At 38.1% G+C, this 20,829-nt stretch overlaps 2 protein-coding genes across 2 annotated transcripts; both read left to right on the plus strand.

Annotated features, from left to right (window-relative positions):
* The first annotated feature begins 311 nt into the window (after window positions 1-311).
* LOC117162690 (glutamyl aminopeptidase) lies at window positions 312-12,930 on the plus strand. The gene is made up of 17 exons (XM_033344536.2): window positions 312-1,065; window positions 1,161-1,414; window positions 1,493-1,640; window positions 1,700-1,970; window positions 2,267-2,535; window positions 2,624-2,758; window positions 3,123-3,406; window positions 3,675-3,763; window positions 3,828-3,955; window positions 4,037-4,237; window positions 4,322-4,401; window positions 4,812-4,972; window positions 5,056-5,194; window positions 5,875-5,988; window positions 6,075-6,183; window positions 7,775-8,145; window positions 11,500-12,930. Exons 1-16 carry the CDS (start codon window positions 829-831, stop codon window positions 7,922-7,924), a joined length of 2,769 nt encoding a protein of 922 aa, XP_033200427.2. The 5' UTR covers window positions 312-828; the 3' UTR covers window positions 7,925-8,145; window positions 11,500-12,930.
* Window positions 12,931-13,426: 496 nt separating this feature from the next.
* Window positions 13,427-20,469, plus strand: LOC117162671 (uncharacterized). The gene is made up of 8 exons (XM_033344492.2): window positions 13,427-13,662; window positions 14,404-14,620; window positions 14,707-14,864; window positions 17,911-18,031; window positions 18,847-19,136; window positions 19,689-19,770; window positions 19,832-20,102; window positions 20,195-20,469. Exons 1-8 carry the CDS (start codon window positions 13,490-13,492, stop codon window positions 20,467-20,469), a joined length of 1,587 nt encoding a protein of 528 aa, XP_033200383.2. The 5' UTR covers window positions 13,427-13,489.
* The last annotated feature ends 360 nt before the right edge of the window (window positions 20,470-20,829 follow it).

Here is a 20,829-nt window from a genome sequence, read left to right on the forward strand (position 1 = left end):
TAAATTAGTTTAAATAATTGCTGATTTAATTAAAACATTTTATACAATTTTTAGAGAATTTGATGAGTGTAATATCTCTATTAATAATTTTGTTTTTAGTATGTATGGAGTAGACACTTACAGACAGTCAAATGCAACGCACGGTAATTCACTGTGGAGTAACTGGTTCCCAAGGTTATGTAAGAATTATATATTTCCCTCTCCAGAGTCTTCACTTCTTTCGTCCTGTTCTTGCCTGACATATTTTCTCTGTCTATAAAATGCTATGGACATTCTCATTGGTGCACTACTTCGTAGTCTCTTCACACTCACTCTCTTCTGATACTTTCACTTTAGTATAGTATAGCGTACAGAAAGATTCCGGATTGTTCCAATATAAATTACAGAATCGTTCTTACATATTAATTGGAAAAAATCCTTTATCTACAAACTTATGCAATGCTATTGAAAAAACAGTATCATCTACTTTTTAAAATTAATTCAAATTCAACGACATTTTTGAAATAAATTCACAATTTTTATATAATATAATTCTCTTACAATAAAATGATTTGAAAACACAAAGTGAAGTGAGCAATGTTTCTTTCTTGACACGAAGAAGCTTAACCAATCTCCATGGCTATAAATCATCTAGTTTTCCTTAATTAAAGAATACTCAACGTTACATGTTTTTAATTAGATTTCGCTTTATGGAGGACAGGTTAAGAGGTTTGCATTTAGTTGAAACTTTGATATACAGAACGGACTCGTTTCTCAACTTAAGCTCTGTAGCCTGACAAGATAAGGAAGCCGGTGTCTGGAACAAGGAATCCTTGTTCTGGAAGTAAAATGACCGCCTGGCGATTTATCTTAATTACAATAGTCTTAATGAAGACGAAAGATTCTCGCGTGATCAACGGCGAGGTTCCTCCGGATAATTTAACTCCATATTACAATGAATCTATGGAGATCGAGAAACGCCTCCCAGAGGATGTAGTTCCCAGAAAATATGTGATTGCGATTTCGACTGACTTTAAAAAGGACGAATTTCACGGTAGCGTTCGCATCGATCTCGAATTACTAAAAGTTAGTTTCCATTATTGAAATGTAAGAATAATTATACAAATATGTATAAGTGTACAAAATATTTAAAAATATTGTATCATTACAATTTTTCGAAGGACCGAAGTTATATCGTTTTACACTCGAAGGATCTAACCATATCGTCAACCAAATTATATACAGAAAAATCTCAAACGGAAGTACGAATACAGTACATCTATAATGTAAAAAGACGTGAGATGTTGGTTATCAAGCCTTATAGAAATATCTCTTTAGGAGAATACTTCTTGAAAATGAATTTTAGTGGTAGTTTAAAAGGAAAAATGAGTGGATTCTATTTGAGCACCTACGTAGAAGAAAATAAATCTGTTCGGTAAATATCATGTATATTTTAATGTCAAGGAATTATGATCGTCTATATGATGATCAACTCGTATTATTTATTATGCAGAAAATTAGCAGTGTCCCAATTCGAGCCATTCTACGCTCGAACAGCTTTTCCTTGTTTTGACGAACCAAACTTCAAGTCTATTTTTATTATTCGTCTCGTCTATTCAAAGAAGTTTTTATATCACGCACAATCCAATATGCCAATTGTAGTAAGTTAATACACGAATTACGAATCATTAAAGATATACAATAATATTATTTTCCCTAGAAAATGGAGACGATGAAAAGTGATAGCGACAAAACGATCGCATACTTCGAGCCTACGCCACCAATGTCCACTTATTTCGTTGCTTTCCTTGTCAGTGACTTCGAGTGTTTAGGATCTAACATGGATCTTCTGAACGGAAGTAAAATACCAGTTGCTGTCTGTGTAAGATCTATGTTCAAGCAAAAAGCAGTATTCGCCTTAAATGTCACAATTAGAGCGATGAAGTATTATCTAGAGATGTTTCAAATCGACTATCCGCTACCAAAAATAGGTAATTAAAAAATTTAATCTAAACCTGAATTTAATAATCTCCTTTTTTAATTCTATTAAGCGTAAATTATTGAAATATATTTACTTTATGATTGACATCAGAATATTAATTGTTTCTATATTTGGAAATCTTTCTTTTAACCGAAAGTTTTGTTATAAAAAATCGAGTTTTCTTTGATCAAATAAACTTAGTACACAATTTAATACTTAAAGCTGTAGTATTCATAAAATTAATATATAATTATTGTAAACAAAATTATGTCTTTGATGACTAAGAAAATGTGTTTCATCGATCAGATCTAGTCGCCATACCCGATTTCTCAGCAGGCGCCATGGAAAACTGGGGCCTGATCACATTCCGTGAAACAGAGCTTCTTCATAGCGAGAACGACAGTTCTTGCCACAATATGAGAAGCGTCAGCTTGACGGTGGCCCATGAATTGGCACACATGTGGTTCGGCAATCTGGTCACCATGAAATGGTGGGACGATCTTTGGTTGAACGAAGGTTTCGCCACTTACATGGAGCACGTAGCAGTTGATTCCTTGTTCCCCGACTGGAAGCTGGTCGTGCACTTCCAAATCTACGATCAGTAATTTTATATTAAATGATTCCAATTTTTCCCTTAACTTCCATCCTTTTCTTTTACATCAGATGGATTCCTTCCCATTATACACGAAATACGTTTCTATGAAGCACGATATCAAACTACGTACTCGCCCAGTTGTAAAACGAATCGAAGATCTGAATGAAATAGAAGAAATGTTCGATCGAATTTCATATCAAAAAGTACGTTCAATTTTGTAGGTATAGTCAAATTAACATTTCCAACACTATCATGAGTGAAATTTCGCCATAGTACACTTTTCTCTATTTTAGAAATCGATCAAATCAAACGATAGAAAATACAACCCTTCGGTACGAAATAAGAATTCGAAATACTTTGAATTTCCTGTGGATAGAAATAAAACGAAATTTCACTCGCGTACCTTTAAGCATCAAACGAATGTAATACACGTAATACGAAAGTTTGAGATATATTGATTCGGGTTAAATTTGCATAGAGAATTAATTCTTATATTTTCGAGAATTGTCAAAAAGTGTCACAGAGGGAAGACGAAAGAAGTACAGCAATTGGTTGGTTGAATGCTAGGCGGCGTCGGTGATTAGGATGCTCGAGGACGCAGTTGGCAATTCCAAGTTTATTTCTGCTGTCAGAAAGTATCTGAGAAGGTACCAGTTTCGTAACGCGGAGTCCCGCGAGCTATTCGATATCCTGGAGAACACTACACAAGCCGCCATCGATGTCGTCGATTTCGTCGGTCGATGGATGAGGTTCCCCGGATTTCCGGTGATCAACGTCCGTCGAGACAATGCAGGCTTTCAACTATCCCAGCGACGCTTCGCGACGAGTACACGATTCAGTGAAACGATCGAGTACGTATAGAGAATAAAAGGAGATCTTGAAGAGAGGAAAAGAGAGAGGGGGATACAAAATACTAAAGTAATGTGAAATAAATAGGACGAAGTAGAAAACGAAATGAGAAAAACGTCATAAAAGTAATATTATTGAAATACATGACTAAATTCAAATTCTCGAAATCTTAAGTTATACAAGAAATATCTCGTATAACTGTTATACGTATTATGCTAGTGCTACTATTATTTTTAACTCGCCATTTATAAATGTCATATACATTTTTAGCGACGGAAGTTGGACAATTCCGATTAGATACGTAACAAGCAGGAAAAATGATATCAAGCTGGATTGGTTCCTCGCGAACTATTCTTGCGGTAATAATAGCGCACGTAACCAAACCTCCGCTCTCAGTTCTTTAACACACAATGTGAATTACAGTGGAATTGTCGCTGGACAAGTCAGTGGATTGGATCAAACTGAATCATGATTCGATCGGCTATTACATCGTGAATTACACGGAAGATGCTTGGAACGTTTTCAGCAATTTATTATTCTACAACCATTCGGTATATATCATGGTTACTTTATATCGTTATTTAAGTTCCTTGCTTGTCATCTAAATAGTTTTCCCGTTGGAACTGTCGTAGATGTTAAGCGCAATGAACAGAGCGGACTTGTTGCACGACGCTTTTCTTCTAGCGGAAACTGACTTGAACTATTCTATAGCTATGAACCTGACTTCTTATCTCATAAACGAAGACGATTATCAACCATGGGTCGTGGCTATGAGATGGTTCGGACAAATGAACAGACTTCTTGATAGAACCCACATACTTCCACGTTTTCAAGTAATACAAGTATTAGAAAATTATAATTGTCATAGTATTTCTTCTTCTTCTTCTTTGTTATATTCTTTTTATACGAATTCCCAGTCGTATGCGAGGAATCTGATCAACAGAATTTATCGTCAAATAGGATGGCATATTCATCGGAAAGATTCATTTAAAGACAGGTTAGTTCAAAATTATGTAATAAGAAAAATATGTATTATTTTAATCGAAATATGTAAGACAACTTTGGTGATTGTTAACAAAATTATGTTTTTTATCCTTGTAAATCCCATTCTTAAGTTTTAATTCTTATTCCAGTAGTACAGGGTTAAGGTAGTTTCAAAGAAATAAATCTTCTTCGGATCTTCTCTAAATTCTATTTACTTTAAAAATTAAATTATTCTCCTACGTTTACAATTGCTTTCTAAATAATTAATCTTTCCAAATAAATAAACGAAAAAGTCGTTCGAATTGTGTAAAAATCCATGAAAATCTCCGTCTTCTGTTACATTTTCCTCTTCTTTTCTCTCATCACCGATGCTTTCCAAAGCGAGCATCCATTAAGAAAAGTCTTGTTTCTGTTCGTTTCAAGAGAATTTCGCGTCTTGATATTGAACGCAGCTTGCAGCGTAGGCCACGAACACTGCCTCGAGACAGCCGGAAGGAGGCTGCGGAAATTTCTGTTGGAGAAGAGCGGCGATGGTAGCGAGCAAATGTTACCAGCCGATATTCGGTCTATCGTCTATTCGTTTGGTAAGGGGAAGAAACTTGGCAAATATTTTCCATTCTCCGTGTGTGTACCTTTTGTTATTCACGATAATGACGGCGTACGATAGGCCTCGTTACGATGTCGGCCGACGTCGGATCGATATTTGAGAAAATGTCGCGACTACTCGAGACGGAGAACGACGCACAGGAAAGAGAACGTCTGATGATCGGGATGACTGGAGTTGCGGACAAAGATATTCTTAATCGGTTCGTCAGACCGCGATTCATTCCCGAGCTAATTGCCAACAAACGCGCTCCTTCGACGCTCTCACAGCTCTCTGTTATCTTCTCGCGTGTCGCTGTCCAATTTGTCGAAGTCGCGTCGGATTTATAGCGTTCCACCAAGGGGGAATATAAATTTATAGGCGAATGTAAGATGGAGACGCGAAAAGAGGAATTGAGCTCACGTGCCCGAAGAAGTGCAATTCGAGTCTATCTTTACGCATTTTGTAATCATCAACTGATAGAATTCGTGATATCAATTTGCGGAATTTCCAAATTAAAAAATTTCCGATTTCAATGGAAATCTCAAATTTTTTAATTTTCTATTGTCTATTAAATGATTATAGACTTGCCGCGTTTACAAATTTTAGTTTGTCAAATCTTGGAATTCGGAATATCACTTTTCGCGATTAATTTAACAATGTTCGATTCCCGGGACCTTCAAATCTTGATATCCCCAATTTTCAGAATTTCCAAATCTCAGAATTACCAATTTTAAGAATTTTCAAATCTTAGTAATTCTCGAATTTCGAAGTTTTCAAATTTTGAGCTACTTCGTGTACAAAGTTCCTAAACTTATCAAATCATAACTATAAAATATTGGACAATTTCCCAAATTGCGATTTATCTCTTTGGGAATTCTTTCCATGTCCGTTTGACTTCAGATATTTAGAGCGAGCAACAGACGAGACATTCATTCGCAAGCAAGACTTTGCAGAGCTGTTGATCAAGATCGCCGCGAATCCCGTGGGATTGGACGTCGCCTGGAATTTTGTACGGTATCGACGTTCTTTCAAATACTCAGACATCTTTTGTACAATTTTCACGATCTAAGCCATCGTAACAAATACTAATCTTTTTTCAGATCTCGATGGGAAGCTCTACTTAGAAAATATGAAACAAACGAGTACACTTTTGGGAATATCATCTGCGCAATCGTATCTTTGTTTAAAGATCATCAAAAGCTACAAGAGGTAATTTTACCTTCTCCTAACAAACGCGTATAATTCAGCTATTATTTGTAAAAGTCAATCAAGTGTCTGGATACTTACAAGGATAATGGTTAATACTATGTAGTAGCGTGGACAAATGGCCTAAGAAATATTTACCCTGTTACGTTTTGTTTGGCTCGTTTTGGTTGTGTTGCCGTTAATTTTTGAATTTAGATTAAATTGTAGTGTTGTCTCTTATTTAATGCGATTGGCAATTAAACTCCACGTTTCGGCTAACCTGCTACGCGCAGGAGCACTGGCACGGGAGAGAATTAAAGTTGGTGAAAATAAATGTTCGCTTAATCCTATTATATTATTAAACAAATATTCTTCACAAAAAAAATGTTTACTCGTATTCTAATTGGATATTGACAGAATTGTCGTTGAAATTTCAAATACTCGAAGTTACAATCGTTCGCAATACGTTTTCACTCTTATTAATTACAAGATTTTAATTTGATAGATTTTCAATAATTTACAAGTTGACAAATGCAAACACGTCGATTAACAAGACTAACAAGAACTGGGAACTAATCACACAGAACTGAGGAATTAACTACTCTGAACTAAGGAATTATCTCTCTTCTTCTATGTCGCTACTTTTATTTATATTTAGGTCTACCGTGGAGGGGTCGTTATGTGACGGGTTATTCCGTGGGGATTGTGAGGCTCGAGTTTGGTTTCTATACAAATTGTTAAAATTTATTTAAATTTCAAATTGGAACGCTCACTCGCGCTATTGGTAGTTTTAGTCTACGTTACGGCGCGTGCTCAGCACGGGACGTGACACCCCCGCCCTTGCATCGGGTGAACCATAAACAATGTTGCGAAAAGGCCTATGTGTCGTTAGGTTTAAAGGGCCTGGGAATTATTACCAGGTAGTCGTTACTTGGCAGGTTTTACAACGTTGTCGTTACCTGAAGAGTCGAGGTGGGGAATCGTGAGTTGAGAGTCGAATGGTGAAGTGTCCAGGGATAATCGTGACGGCCGTCCCCAACAGGATTAGCAGGGGGGATGGTGCTAGGGGCAATGACCTCCTCTAGCACCAATTCATCAGTTAGGAAATTTTAGGACTGGCTCAAGAGGACGCGGGGAGTAATTCGGCAGTAATTCGCAAGAGATCCCGGGGCACTCCTGTCACACGCGTAGGCAGACCATCGTGGAGTTTTAGTCGGTAAGAGTCCGACACTACTCTGCTGCTGTCGCAGCGGCGGAAATTTTCATGAGAATTTTTGCACTTTCAAAAAAAGAGGGGTTAGTCGTAAGTCGAGTTGCGAGGAGTCGAGAGTTGAGTTGACGAGTTGTTATGAGGTGTAAAGGTTGGGAATTGTAAATTAACTACTTAGTTGTCTTAGTTATAGCACATTACTGTTAAATAAAAAAAAAAGTTAAATAAAAATCATTTCCAGTTCAATTTATTTATTTATTATAAATGGATCTATCGATCAATGAACTTATCGTGTAGAACAGAATCATCGGTAACCCTAATTTCTAATATTTCTAAGTGAATAAAAAATGTTATAATTATGCAATATTATAATATGTAAAAAAGTTTAATCTATTCATTTTACAGGCGAGACAATTTTTTCTAAGAGAAGTTGACCTAAAAGTAACTGAAAATGCTAAGAGAAATGCGATCGAGGAGATCGAAAACAGCATTAATTGGCTGGAGGCAAACTTTCAGAGCATCGAGCGATGGCTGTCGTCTAATGGTTTCGATTAATACCTTCATTTTAATACGATCCAAGATTTACAATTTAATTAGATCGCCATACCTACAGATATTTAATTAACGGAAACGCCTGAATGTATTTTGAAATCCATTATCGGACACTATTAGCGCGATCAGATGAATGTTTTGCGATCTGTCCGAAGATATGCGATCGATATCCCTGTACCAACCTCAGTTCGATTAACACTACGTTCTACAATAGTACAACAATCGTAAGCAAAATAAATACATAACGTTCAATTTTTTATTCATTTACGATGTTTTTATGATATTATTACGTTACATTATACCATTTACGGTATTTTGCAAATGTCGTTTCATAAATATTTAATGCGCACAGGAACAATGATTATTCTGTCACAAAATTTTTAATTCGTTTAGCCCTATTCGCCTTGCTTCATCTAATTTCATTAGTTAACATGGAATAGATCGATAGATGCATACATCGAATTATATCCAATGAGTGAATCTACTTGCTTAACTGACTGTTATATTGCTGTTTGCGATCTAAGTTGCTCTCAGCTTTAACATAGTTTGCACCTGTGTGCCAACGAAGAAACTAATTTATATAGAGTTTAGACAGAGAAAACACTGGAGTTGTCTACTTTGTAGAATACTGTAAATGTAAATATAATATTGTCCAGTAATTATGCTTAAATAATCTATGTGGGAGTAACGTCTTCGGGTTCCTTAGCGTTTGACAGAATACAGATCCTGGTTACGGGTCTCTTAACACTTAGCCAACCGCGTGCACTACAGCGAGCTATACCGCCCTCGGACAAGCCAACTTATACGCTAATCACCACACATTTTTTCAAGTATCGAGAACTAATATTCACTACTAAAAAAACAAAGTCAAAAAATTATTTATGTAGTTAATTATATTTTGCCGGTTATAGTAGTTAATAATTTTATCTAACGATTTCACATATTGTTGATACAAAACGTCAAATTAAAAGTATATAGTAAAAGTATAAACAAATATAGATAAAATTTAAAAAAGATAAAGCTAAATACAACTAAAGATAAATAACACGACTTGAACGTAAAATTAAAAATTCATAATACATTTTAATATTTTTCGTTTATATTCGTGTGTTATCTATCGATTATAGCTTTATCTAATCATAACTAATAATGTAAGTTTTTAATCAATTTTGACACTACTAAAAAAACCAAAAAAAGTGGCAAAAATTAACTAGGATCAATTCCAAGGAAACAATAACTAATAATAACAAAACAACAAAACAACAAAAAGTAAAAAGCGTCACTAACGTTAAAAAGAGAAATCTCCCCGTTCGATTGGCTAGGCGTTAAGAACGTCGTCAGCAGTTTGAAGTGAGACCATCCTAATGATCCCGTCAGATCCTTGATACAGGTTAATGATTCCACCAAAGGGGCCACTACAGCTGAAATAGATTATCGTCGTTGATCAGCACCATAGCCTCTGATTTGTCCGACGCCGGTGGATCCAACTTCCACTTGTTTCGCTGCTGTACTCCATAAACATACTTCCACAAATGTTAACAGGCTTGCCGAAAGAGTTGCAATATATTTAGCTTATTTTGGCTCATATTAGTAAGATCGGGTTCTGAGGGCACTGGCAATATGTCGCCAATAAGAAAGTGAACAGGAGTCAAGGAGGTGAGGAGGAGATCTGTAGGATCGTACGAGAGAGTGTAGAGAGGACGTGAGTTTAAGTAAGTCTCCACCTGCGTGAGAATTGTACATAGTTCGTCGCGCGTGAGCTTCTGCTCATCCTATGGATTTTGCTCCCGTTCGAGAACTAATTTCCTGAATTTCCTAGAGTTACGCGATGTCATCATGTGGCACGATTATATAGATTCCTCTTCGTTACTTGACTTGTAAAAATAACCGTCCAATACCCAACCAAAGTGCGTGTTTTGCCAAACAAGATTCCCTGGGTTGATTCTGTACTGTCCGATACACAGCAATTTCCAAAATAGACCACCTCCGATCAAAAGATCAATGCTATCTGAATGCTGGAATTGTGGGTCAGCCGGAGTGATGCCGGGTGGCACTGATACATTCACCATCGTCACTGGAATTTTGGAATCTAGAATTTTATCGGCGACGTCCTTTAGCACTAGACATGAAATATCCGCCTTAAATTTATCTGATTCCGAGGTAATGCGTAATTGTGTTTTGAACTGTATGGAATTCATATCGTTTCCTACGCTGTCGGCTGGACCGGGTGGGCCGGGTGGGCCGGATGGGCCGGATGGGCCAGGTGGGCCAGGTGGGCCGGGTGGTATATCAACAGGGCTGACCGCGAGTTGCAATTTATCACAAAAGTCTTTTGTTATTAAGTTAACCTGTGATCCCGCGTCTAGCAGAGCACGACATTGATGTTTGTTGCCCGTATCATCGATAACATACACTATCACAGTCGACAAGACCGTGCATTCGTTGTTGATTGCATTCCAGATGCATGCTTGTACTATATGGAGCGATTCTCGCTCAGGAGATACCACTCTCTCTCTCTTTTCGCGATGCAATACGATATGATGTTTCTTCCCACACTTTCTGCACTTATCACTCACGCATTCCACTACATTATGTCCCGAATGGAAGCAATTGAAACATACTCGTAGATTTTTAATTGTTTCGTATCTTTCCGGAAACGGCATGGCCAATAGTTGAGGACATGTATGCAACGCGTGTCCGCCTTGACACAGGCAACATCTACTATTATTGCCAAGAAATGATATTTCATATCCTACTATTAAACTACTGTTTGAGGCGCCCGAAGGATTACTATTGTTTGAGATATGCGAATGTTCACTACTGTCTGAATATTCACCACCGTCTGAGGCGTGTGGATGTTCACTACTGTCTGAGGCGTGCGAATGTTCCTGTTCTTCAATCCTGATCGTGGAGCTCGCGGTTGATCTAAGTAGGTTCTCTAGATATTCAGCCCGTTGTGTTAATTCAAGAAAGACTTCGTAGTGATTCTCTCTCTCTAATTTCTGTATGAGCCAGTTTTCCCACTCTATCATCCGATACCATTTTTCCGGAATATCGTCAACCAACGCGGGCTGAATTACAGGAAGATGCGATGTAGTATGTGAACCAGACGTCCCCGGTATTGGATCACTCGCTAACGCTTGCGCAGTGCGAATATCATTTAAATGCTTCTCAGCGATAGATATCACGCCGAAATATATGCTTTCGAATAACTCACGTTCTTCTAACATTTGTAACATGGTGCCTGCTGTATGCATTTCAATTTGTGACTGAACGTGATCGAATTGGCTGTACAGACTTCTGTTTGCCTTAATGCGTTCCTCGCAAGCTGGAATATCTGAACTGAAATCTGCTGTTTCCACGAATCTTTTAAACATCATTAGCTTCGCCTTAATTGCCGCACGCTCAGCAATTAAAGATATCAAATCTGACTCCATTCTATGCACGATTCACGCAAATAAAGACAAGTAAATAAACTCACGTGGGGAATGGACGATTGGCTTGGCGATGCTCGACCGTTGTTCGTGGAATTGGATTGATGCTGAATCACTAAGATCGTGCTTCTATCTCGTTCATAGGTATGCGATGGTGAAACCTCTTCCGATCACACAACCGCCGCTCTGGATACTCCTTCAACTGTAGCAACTGGTAGTTGAGAAAATGCTGTTGACGGTTGGCTCTGATGTCTTCTGCGTTCACTGTGTAACTGGCTTAAATCCGACTTGATTGCGATCTAAATCGTTCCAACTTTGATACCGCTTGCAGGCGCGCGACGACGAAAAAATTCTAGTGTGATTCTAAGCTGTTCGTTCAAGTACTTCTCACTGTCTTAAATGTCCTCGACGAAAATGAGGAAAATATCCTTAGGCTCGGGCTCCTCCCTTCCATGATCTATTCCAGAGGGGTGGGGGTCAGCGCAACTAACGTACATACGTTATGAAAGACATTTTAAAACCCTTGGAATTTCTACGGTTACCGAGTACCGTTAGAACCGTATTTGCAGGAGGAAAAATCCTTGACCATAAGGGTGCAGTTAATGCTGACGCATGTAAACGAGTGCTCGATGACTGCTCGGTCAAAGGTTGGAGATATATAACACTAATGAACATATCTTAACGGTAACCTTGCCGATTTCTACTTACATACTTCTATTTACATTTTTATTTGCCACAATACTGTCAAGAATTCTTTTTTTCGTATCAAGCGATGAATTGTAACATCTGTCGAAGATGTACTCTGTATATCTCTCTGTATTAGTAACACCTATTAAAACGTAATTTTTACTTCGTAACGTAGACCCAAGGAGAACAATAGGACTAATATTCTGCGCCGACGCTTACTCACGCGTAATTCAACGAAAAGTATTTGCTCGCATAATCTGCACCACATAAATATACTCATTATCAAATATTAACTAAGCAGGCCTGATGAGCCATGCTACCGTGCCCACTTTCCAAAACATGAATTAACTCCTACACCTAAAGCTGTTCTTTTACGGAAATACTACAAGATAAAAATCGATCGTCGTTAATTGAAACGTAAACGTAGTAAATTCGTTATATCTATATCTAATTATGTATGAACCAGATAGACCGTAGAAAGACGAGATTGGCCGTAAAAAGACGAGATTGATCGCAGAAAGACGAAATAGCTCACAAAGAAGCTAATTGCAATAGATAATATGAGTATCGCATATGAACGTGACCACAGCTTCAAGAAGAAATCGAGTTTGCTCGAGCCGCGTATCGTGCATTATCGAAACTTGTTTTATTAGTCATACTTGATACACCGATCGGGCCTGGTAAACAACCAACGAAAAGTAACGTGTTTGCCTCTGTCCGCCTCTGAAACCGATCGAGACGTCCAAGCGGACAGTTGGCGAGTTACCCCTGGTATTCCACAACGTAAATGCGCTACCAGCGGTCAACCGACGACCATCGATTTTTGAAAATATCTGCGGCACCGGAGATCCGTCACGAATAAGCGGCAGTTGAGTGGATCGAACTGGAAGAAAGGTAAATCAAATCGATGGATCGCTCTGCTACTTTGCTGTTACGTACACACCATAAACTCTGTAACTTGAAAACGTGTATGAGGCCGCAATTTTGTTCATTCTTTTCTGTTGCGCTTATATAAGCTGAAATATAAATTTACCGTATCTTGAATTTTTTGTCGCCAGTGTTAGTTTGCCCGTATAACTTGGATTTAACAAAGTGCAACTTTTCCGAAAGAAACGATCGCTGTCTGAAGGTTGAACTTGTCTTTCTTCGAGCTGCTGCAATTCGCGAAATAATTATACTCGTAAAAATTCTCTTGAAGTCGTTTTTGTTTGTTAAATCTCTGCCACTCGATAAATTCGATAAGACAAAACCGATAGAACATGCGAAGATTTTAGCCTTCCTCTCGAGGCTTGAATTATCAAAGTAGCTGTAATTTGATACTTCAGCTCCTATTATTCATATTATCGCGTGATACACTGAGAGGGTATGGGTGGGATGACTTTGATCATTCGTAACGTTTATTTTATTTCAGTGGACGAAGGCAGCCAATTAGTGTCCTGTGAGGAAGATGAATAAAACGGTGCATTACGCGTTGGTGGCATTTTGGGAGAAATCCGGCTGCAAGACCGTGGCGGATTGTTACCCGGTGAAGCAGGATACAACGTACAGGGCGATCACGCTCAGCACAATCGACGGACTGAAGACGTTGGAGAACGATAAGATCAGTCTCGATCGGGACAAGTAAGTGTGCTAATTCATACAATTCTGTTTTTTTTTTATTTATTTATTAAAATTACAATTAATTCTCGCGTTGAGAATTTTCAGTAATAATTCATACAATGACACTCATTTTCGTTTTATACGCGGCGCATCGAAATTGGAAGGCTTTTCGATAGTCGAGAAATATTCATCGAACGAATGTTGGAAACTCTAAGTTAGCTGTTCGACGTTTTCAATGATATTCTTTTGATATTTTCATATTAATTAGATTCTTGAGAAGAATCTGTGTAATTTTGTACGATGACACTACGGTTACAAAGAGTATTTGCACATAGTTGCATCTATTTTTGCATATAATCCTCTTGCACGATAATTCATTGATGATAATTGATAATATTTCTGAACTGACAAGTTACGAGTTATACTTCGTAGATAATATTCTTCTTTGCGATATTTTAGACCAATTAAGATAATCAACGGAATTGCAATTTAAATATCAGATCCATTTGTCAAACCTCACCTACTTTCCACTTTTAGAATTTTGCCTTTCGGAATACTTTTTTTAATTTTGTTACCGATATTATCGCGATTGCGCGACAGGACCCTGACAGTGTTTTCAAGTGATTATAAAAGTGTTCGTATAAGTTATAAAGATACTCTTTTTGCTCGTCAAATTGATTCCAAACTGTTGGAAAATAATTCTTGCAAAAATATCTAAACGATTTTTCAAGGATGTTCTTTAGAAATATCATTCTCTTGCAGCTACACGGTGCACGTGCTCATCGGTGAACTACATTACGCCTGCCTGACGTTGAAACCGGATTGTCCTTCGTCAGCAGCCGAGCTGGAATTCTGTTCCCAGGTGTTCCTCGAGAGATTGCGAAGCATTTACAGGGAGCTACCGATTCTGGCTGATCTCACGAGGGACCTAACCAATCTAGCGGTCATTGATCTCTCGAAACCTCTAAAGGAGTTAGTCGTACGTTCGACCGTTTAACCTACGACCTTGCCGAGTTTAAACGGCGATATTTTTCACCAAGAATTCAACAACCATTGTCGTTTCAGCACGAGTACAATCAACAAAACGAAATACTACCGAAGCTAGAGGGAGAACTGGCGAAAGTCCGAAAAACATTGATGGATGGCCTACAGAAAATGATTGACAGGGGCCAGAAGCTCGATGAACTCGTTCAAAAGACTCAGACTTTGCAGATTATGGTAAATTACTTACGATTTAACGATTTCACGTTGAATGCCATAAGAATCGCCAGTGCGATATCGGGTTTGTTCAAGTGTTTAATTCTTTCTTTAGAAGAATATATAATAAGAAGAAATATATGTCGGAGATGAAAGGACACCGGAGCCTTCCCTCTGGAACTTCGAGAAAATCCGTAAAATTGTAATTAAAGTTTACAGTTGTAATTAAACAATTTGCCGTCATTCTGCCCAATGGTACTTGTTTGCGATTTGTGATAATAAACTTTTTTTTTTCATTTATTTGTTGAAATTAGAATCAATTCTCGCGTTGAGAATTTTCAGTAATTTTTCTGGCGTGGCGCAGTGACATGGCTGTTTATTTATAATAAGTTGATACTTATTATAGATAAGTATAATTTATAGGTATTATAAGTAAGTGAATATGCTTAATTTGGATAACTAAATGAATCTAGCGTTTAGGTCTAGCGGGTAGTGTGATAATAAACTTGGGCTCAAGGCGACCATCAGCCTCCGAACATAGCCGCGGTCAACGGGACGGCCGCTTCATCTAACAAAGGTATGGAGCGATAGTATGACCCTTATTAAAAAAATGCCCATAACGGTACGTGGCAGTAAAACATGCCAACGGTTCGTTCGGACAACCTGATGTTGACCGCCATAAAACCTGGATTTTTCGGTAATTAAGATTCTTCAAACAGACAAGCAGTCTTTGTCACAAATTGACAAATTGACAACGACATCAATTTCCCTTACTTTCGGAACGAGGGCTATACTCGACGAATCCGATGGTCTCGTGTCCGTAAACACAGCCCATCATAGTTTTCCTCGGTGGCATTATCGGGACGAAAATTCATCCTTTCTTGCGATCTTATCGACAAAGAGAGTAGCGCCTTACGATTTGTGAGTATTGTGTGAGCAAGTATATCCATCCTCCCGTTGACCGTGGATTCGTTATCGAACCTAAGACCAACGTCACTAGTATCGCCAATGCCCAACCACCGCGGTTGATCGTCGAATCGGTAGTATCCATACTCGTATTACCAGGCCGTACCGTCGTTATAACACAGCAATGATCATTCCAATGAAGATCTAGCAAATGCCCACAACTCTATTCCTGACGCTTCTCTGACATATATAACAACGAAGAGATAATAGAAACAGAATTGTCCTAACGATTTCGTAAAGAAATTATAGTTTTTTCAATTTTGAGGTCAGTTTTATTCAAGACAAATAATCGAAACTCGTTGAAGCGCAGCGTTGCATTATGCGCAACATCGCGAGATTATTAATACCGAAACAGCCAGTTTCCTAATCTGTTTTCAAATGTATTTACAAATGTATGTAAATGTATTACAAACGTATTATATGTAATGTCTTGTCAAAGGTATTTACAAAATGAAACAATCATTTTCGTAAAATTCGTGATACTTCCGATCGTACAGTAACAATTTATTTATAAACATTTAAATGTTTAAACGATTTTATTCTTTATTAAAATACGCATTAGCATATAACGATATATAATTTTTAATTTAGGTGTTATAAACGAAAGATACGAACTTTACCCGGCAGTCAACGTGTTACATAAAAGAACCAGGGATTCGCTATACACGGAAAGCTCAGTTTGTTCAGTAACCCATATTCCGCCATAACAAAGAGACATAATTAGATTGGCGGCATGAAAAATATTCATTGAAACGGCGTCGATCAATAGCCGAACGCATTGCCGACTACGACCCCAGTGTTCGTATCATTTATTTCCCCGAGGGTTGTGCGTGTCGTGATTACGCTCTTTTATTTATACGCGTTGAAACGATACAGTTAATTACTCGAGTATCGAGCGACGATTAACAACGCGCAGACACGTTAAACATGTGCCGCTTCGTTCGTTACTTTTTCACTTTGCTAATTGTATTTTATAATTAAAACCCTCTCGCGTATTTTCTTTTATATTTTATTCGTCATACACGTACGCTATCGAGGAATATTCTTCAAGTTGCATTCTTTTCATTTTATTAACACTCATTGTGTGATTTTATAGGCTCGAAATGACTTTCACGTGTTGACAAGAACATCCAGAAGAAAGAAGGGCATCGTTATGACAGCGCTTGCGACCACGCTGATATTTTTTGTCACATCTCTACTTGTGTTCCTACTGTATTCTCTGATCAGCCTTGCTCATTAACTTTGAAGTTGTTCCTAAGAAACATCGCACCGATGTGTGAAATGTACTTACGAATAAACAATGTATTAGTCACTTCTGACCTTGTCTAATATATCTTTTCGTGAATCAACAACCCTTTAGCTTTACAAACGATTCGTTACAATTTGTGGACTGCATTAATGACACATTGTTTCTTTTTTCTTTTTATGTTGACACAAATACGCGTGCACGAAAAATCTTCGGTCCCACGCATTTTCATTTGATTTGAATCTGGATAATAGAAAACCGCATTCGAGCCTGTCAAAAGCTACACCCATCGGCTCTGTCTTTTGCAGATTTTTCAATTTCATTACCTAGGTACACGATCGATGCACGGTTGTAAGAAGCAAAGGATTTTACGATACTTCCATAAGTTCGTTTATCCCGAAAAAAATGGTATCGATATTTGTCATTAGGTGGTATTGACAAAATCCGCAATTACTTAATTGCCAAGCTAATATAAACAGTTAATAGGATAGCGATGTAGATTTTGAAAAATAATAAACCTAACGTCATCACTTTTATTTGTCTTTCTATTTTGAAGTTGATCGGCATAGCTTGTGAGCAACTCGTTTATCTGAATCCAGTTGAAGACAAACACTTGGTGTAATAAAAGTTCACTGATTCTCCCTTCTACCTATGTTCGCATAATAAAAATTCATGTTCAGATAAGTGGACTCGATAAACAGAAATTCTTGAAATCCACCGATTCACCGACTGCTTCGCGCAACGTACATTCGACGATCGATGGTTTGAAGTATGTAGCGAAGTTCGCACCGACAATTTACCGAATCATTTACGAATTCCCATTGATAAAAACATACTTACGCGTCGAAATAATCCTTCTCGATGGCATCCGTGGCGGAACTTACGGTGGATCCCATCGAGTTCGAAAAGGAAGTCAAACGCAGAGACACACTCGCGGAAGCGACCAGGCATTTGTATTTCATCGCTGCACGCAGGATACAGGTTAATGACTCTTGTTCGAAGATAATTGCTGTGAGCTTCCGTAAAAAAGGTTTTCAGGTTTTTTTACGATCTCTTGACGAAGATTCTGTGGTACGCGCGGAAAGATAACCTCAGGCTCGATAACTACAACTTGTACGCGAGTTATCGCTCTTATCCAATCTGGCTGCGAGTAGCGCTAATAATAAAGCCTCGTGTGTCGTAATTGTAACTGTGCGTTAAGATATCGATTGCTTAAGGTCAAGATCACGACATATCGATCCAACAAGTCATCAACGAGTTCTTCTTTTACTTTTTTCGTTATTTCAACTAACGATATTGACAATGATCTGAGATTCGTATCTGGCCACGCTTGCGTAGTTTAACATTGTTAGCAACATTTTCCAAATTATTAATCGTCAACGTCGACAAACTGCCTTTTATAATATCGATAAATTGGATAATGAAACAAAGAAAATTTGACAAGTGGATTTTACAAATTATATAAATTCTGATGGAACATTCTGAAGCTGCAAAAGAGAAACTTATTGTCCATAACACGAGACTTTCGTCGATTTACCGATATTATTACTTGGTAAATTATCGTGCGAGATTCGTGAATAATTCTCGTATTAATGTCGATAGTCATGAAAAATAGAGGAGAAGCAATGGTACAAGTACATATGAATTCGAGCGAAAATTATAACGATGCTGAAGTACAGATTTTTCTCTTTAAACACACACTATTCGTTCTCCGTTCTTCATTCCGAAAAATTCGATTAGGATACCGTTCTTTCGACGTTACAACGTTTGAATTGGATTTCGACTCGGCAGTGCAGGCCTGGATTCGCGGCATCCTCAGCCGAAAACACTTCCGATTGCTGCACCAGAGCGCAGTCAGCATTCAACGTTATTGGCGTGGTTATCGTACCAGGATCATGGTCGATCGATATCTGGTGCATCGTGTCCATCAAATGTGGCAGGATTACTATAACGAGATGGCCACGAGGATCCAAGCGTTCTGGCGTGGTTATTGGATCAGGAAAACCGTACTTGACATAGAGAAAATGCGACGATGGTTGAACGAAGTCTATACGAAGAACGAGGAAACCGTGAAGAACATGAAGAGGTTTGGTATCTTTCAATTTGTTTAAAATCCTGTCACATTCCTATGTACTCTGGAATTTCTCATAGTAATATACAGGGTGGTTGGTAACTGGTGGTATAAGCTGAAAGGGGGTGATTCTACGCGAAAAAAGAAGTCGAAAATATAGAATAAAAATTTTTGTTTTTTAATTTTTCCATTGAGACAACGATCTACAGTGAGATTCGTTATAACGAGACGTGATAAAATGCACGCGTACCGAGCGAAAATTCAAAGTCGATCTTCTCGAAAACAAAGTCTCAAACGAAAAATTTTTTCTATATTTTTGACTTCTTTTTTCACGTAGAATCACCCCTTTCCGCTTGTACCACCAGTTGCCAACCACCCTGTGTATTGTGTTGGCAACTAAGTGGTATCATTAGGCGGCAATGACAAAATCCGCAATCACTTAGTTGCCAACCCAATAATCTCATTCGACTCATTTTGTATGAAATAATCGAAATGTGATAGTCTCGCGAGAAATAGGCAACGTTGTTTGACAGATGATGCACGTGTATTTCTTTTCTCGTGCGATAGGTTCAAACAGGAAGAGATAGAATGCGTGCAGACGATAATCGAACGCGAGTCCATGCAGTGGATACTGTTCATCCTCTTCAAGGTGAATTACAAGAAAAACACATTGTCTCGTTATCGTCGTTGTCTCGTTTTCCTCGCTACAGTTACATCATTTGCTGAGAACGAAGCAACGGCCAGGTGTGTTCACCAGAATCGACAGCACGCGGTTCACTTTGATCGAGGAGATGCTGAGATGCTTGGAATATAAACGCTACATGCGCGATAAGAAGACGAAGCTAAAGAGGAAATGTGAGGATTGTGAAATTGATAGGAAACCAACGTTGATCTTACGTGGAACGTACTATGAAAGATGTGAGAAAGAGATTCACGAAATACGGAAAAATCTGGAAGCGGGAGCCGTGCCAATATATAGAAGTAAGAGCTTGACGAATTCTAGATGGAAAATTAAGTTCTGATGATTACTCCGATTAAATGCGAATTAAACGAAATTGAAATTGTAAATTTAGGTGAACCATACGAGGAGCATGAGAAGAGCATTCGCAAACTAAACCAGATGCGCTTAGAAAGTTCCATAGACGAAGCGTACGAAACAGGTTCCCGACGAAAAATCGAAACGAAGAATGACAAACAACGGAAGGTGTGCTCTTTGAGAAGAGAATTCGAACAGCAAGCTTGTTGCATCAAAGAAGCCGATCTCTGCGAGAAGATTAAGAAAATGGATTGTCATCTAAACCAACTCCGCTTGAAATGCCCTATTCACGATCCTCCGTGTCAAAAATGAAATAATCTCAACGATTACAATTACGACACGTATCTTACAGAAAAGCATGTACGATAAATCATAGAGACAAATGGAAAGTATCTCGAAGAAATAATATATATAGCGTGTCACAGTATCGAGAAATTTGTGTGATTGTTGATTTTTACTAATTTTGTGTATCGATTTGATATATCTGTCGAAGATGAAAGAACACCGGAGCCTCTGGAATTTTGGATAATCCCGCAACATTATAATCCAGAGTCTACTATAGCTGTAATTAAACAATTCTGGTTATTCAATCCGATTGTAATTGTTCGAGATTAGTGATAGTGAGCTTTGGCTCGAGGCGACAGTCTGTCGCCCAACGTAGCCGCGGTCAAG

The sequence above is a fragment of the Bombus vancouverensis genome, chromosome 8 (genome assembly GCF_051014615.1).
Source record: "Bombus vancouverensis nearcticus chromosome 8, iyBomVanc1_principal, whole genome shotgun sequence".
Classification (NCBI taxonomy): domain Eukaryota; kingdom Metazoa; phylum Arthropoda; class Insecta; order Hymenoptera; family Apidae; genus Bombus; species Bombus vancouverensis.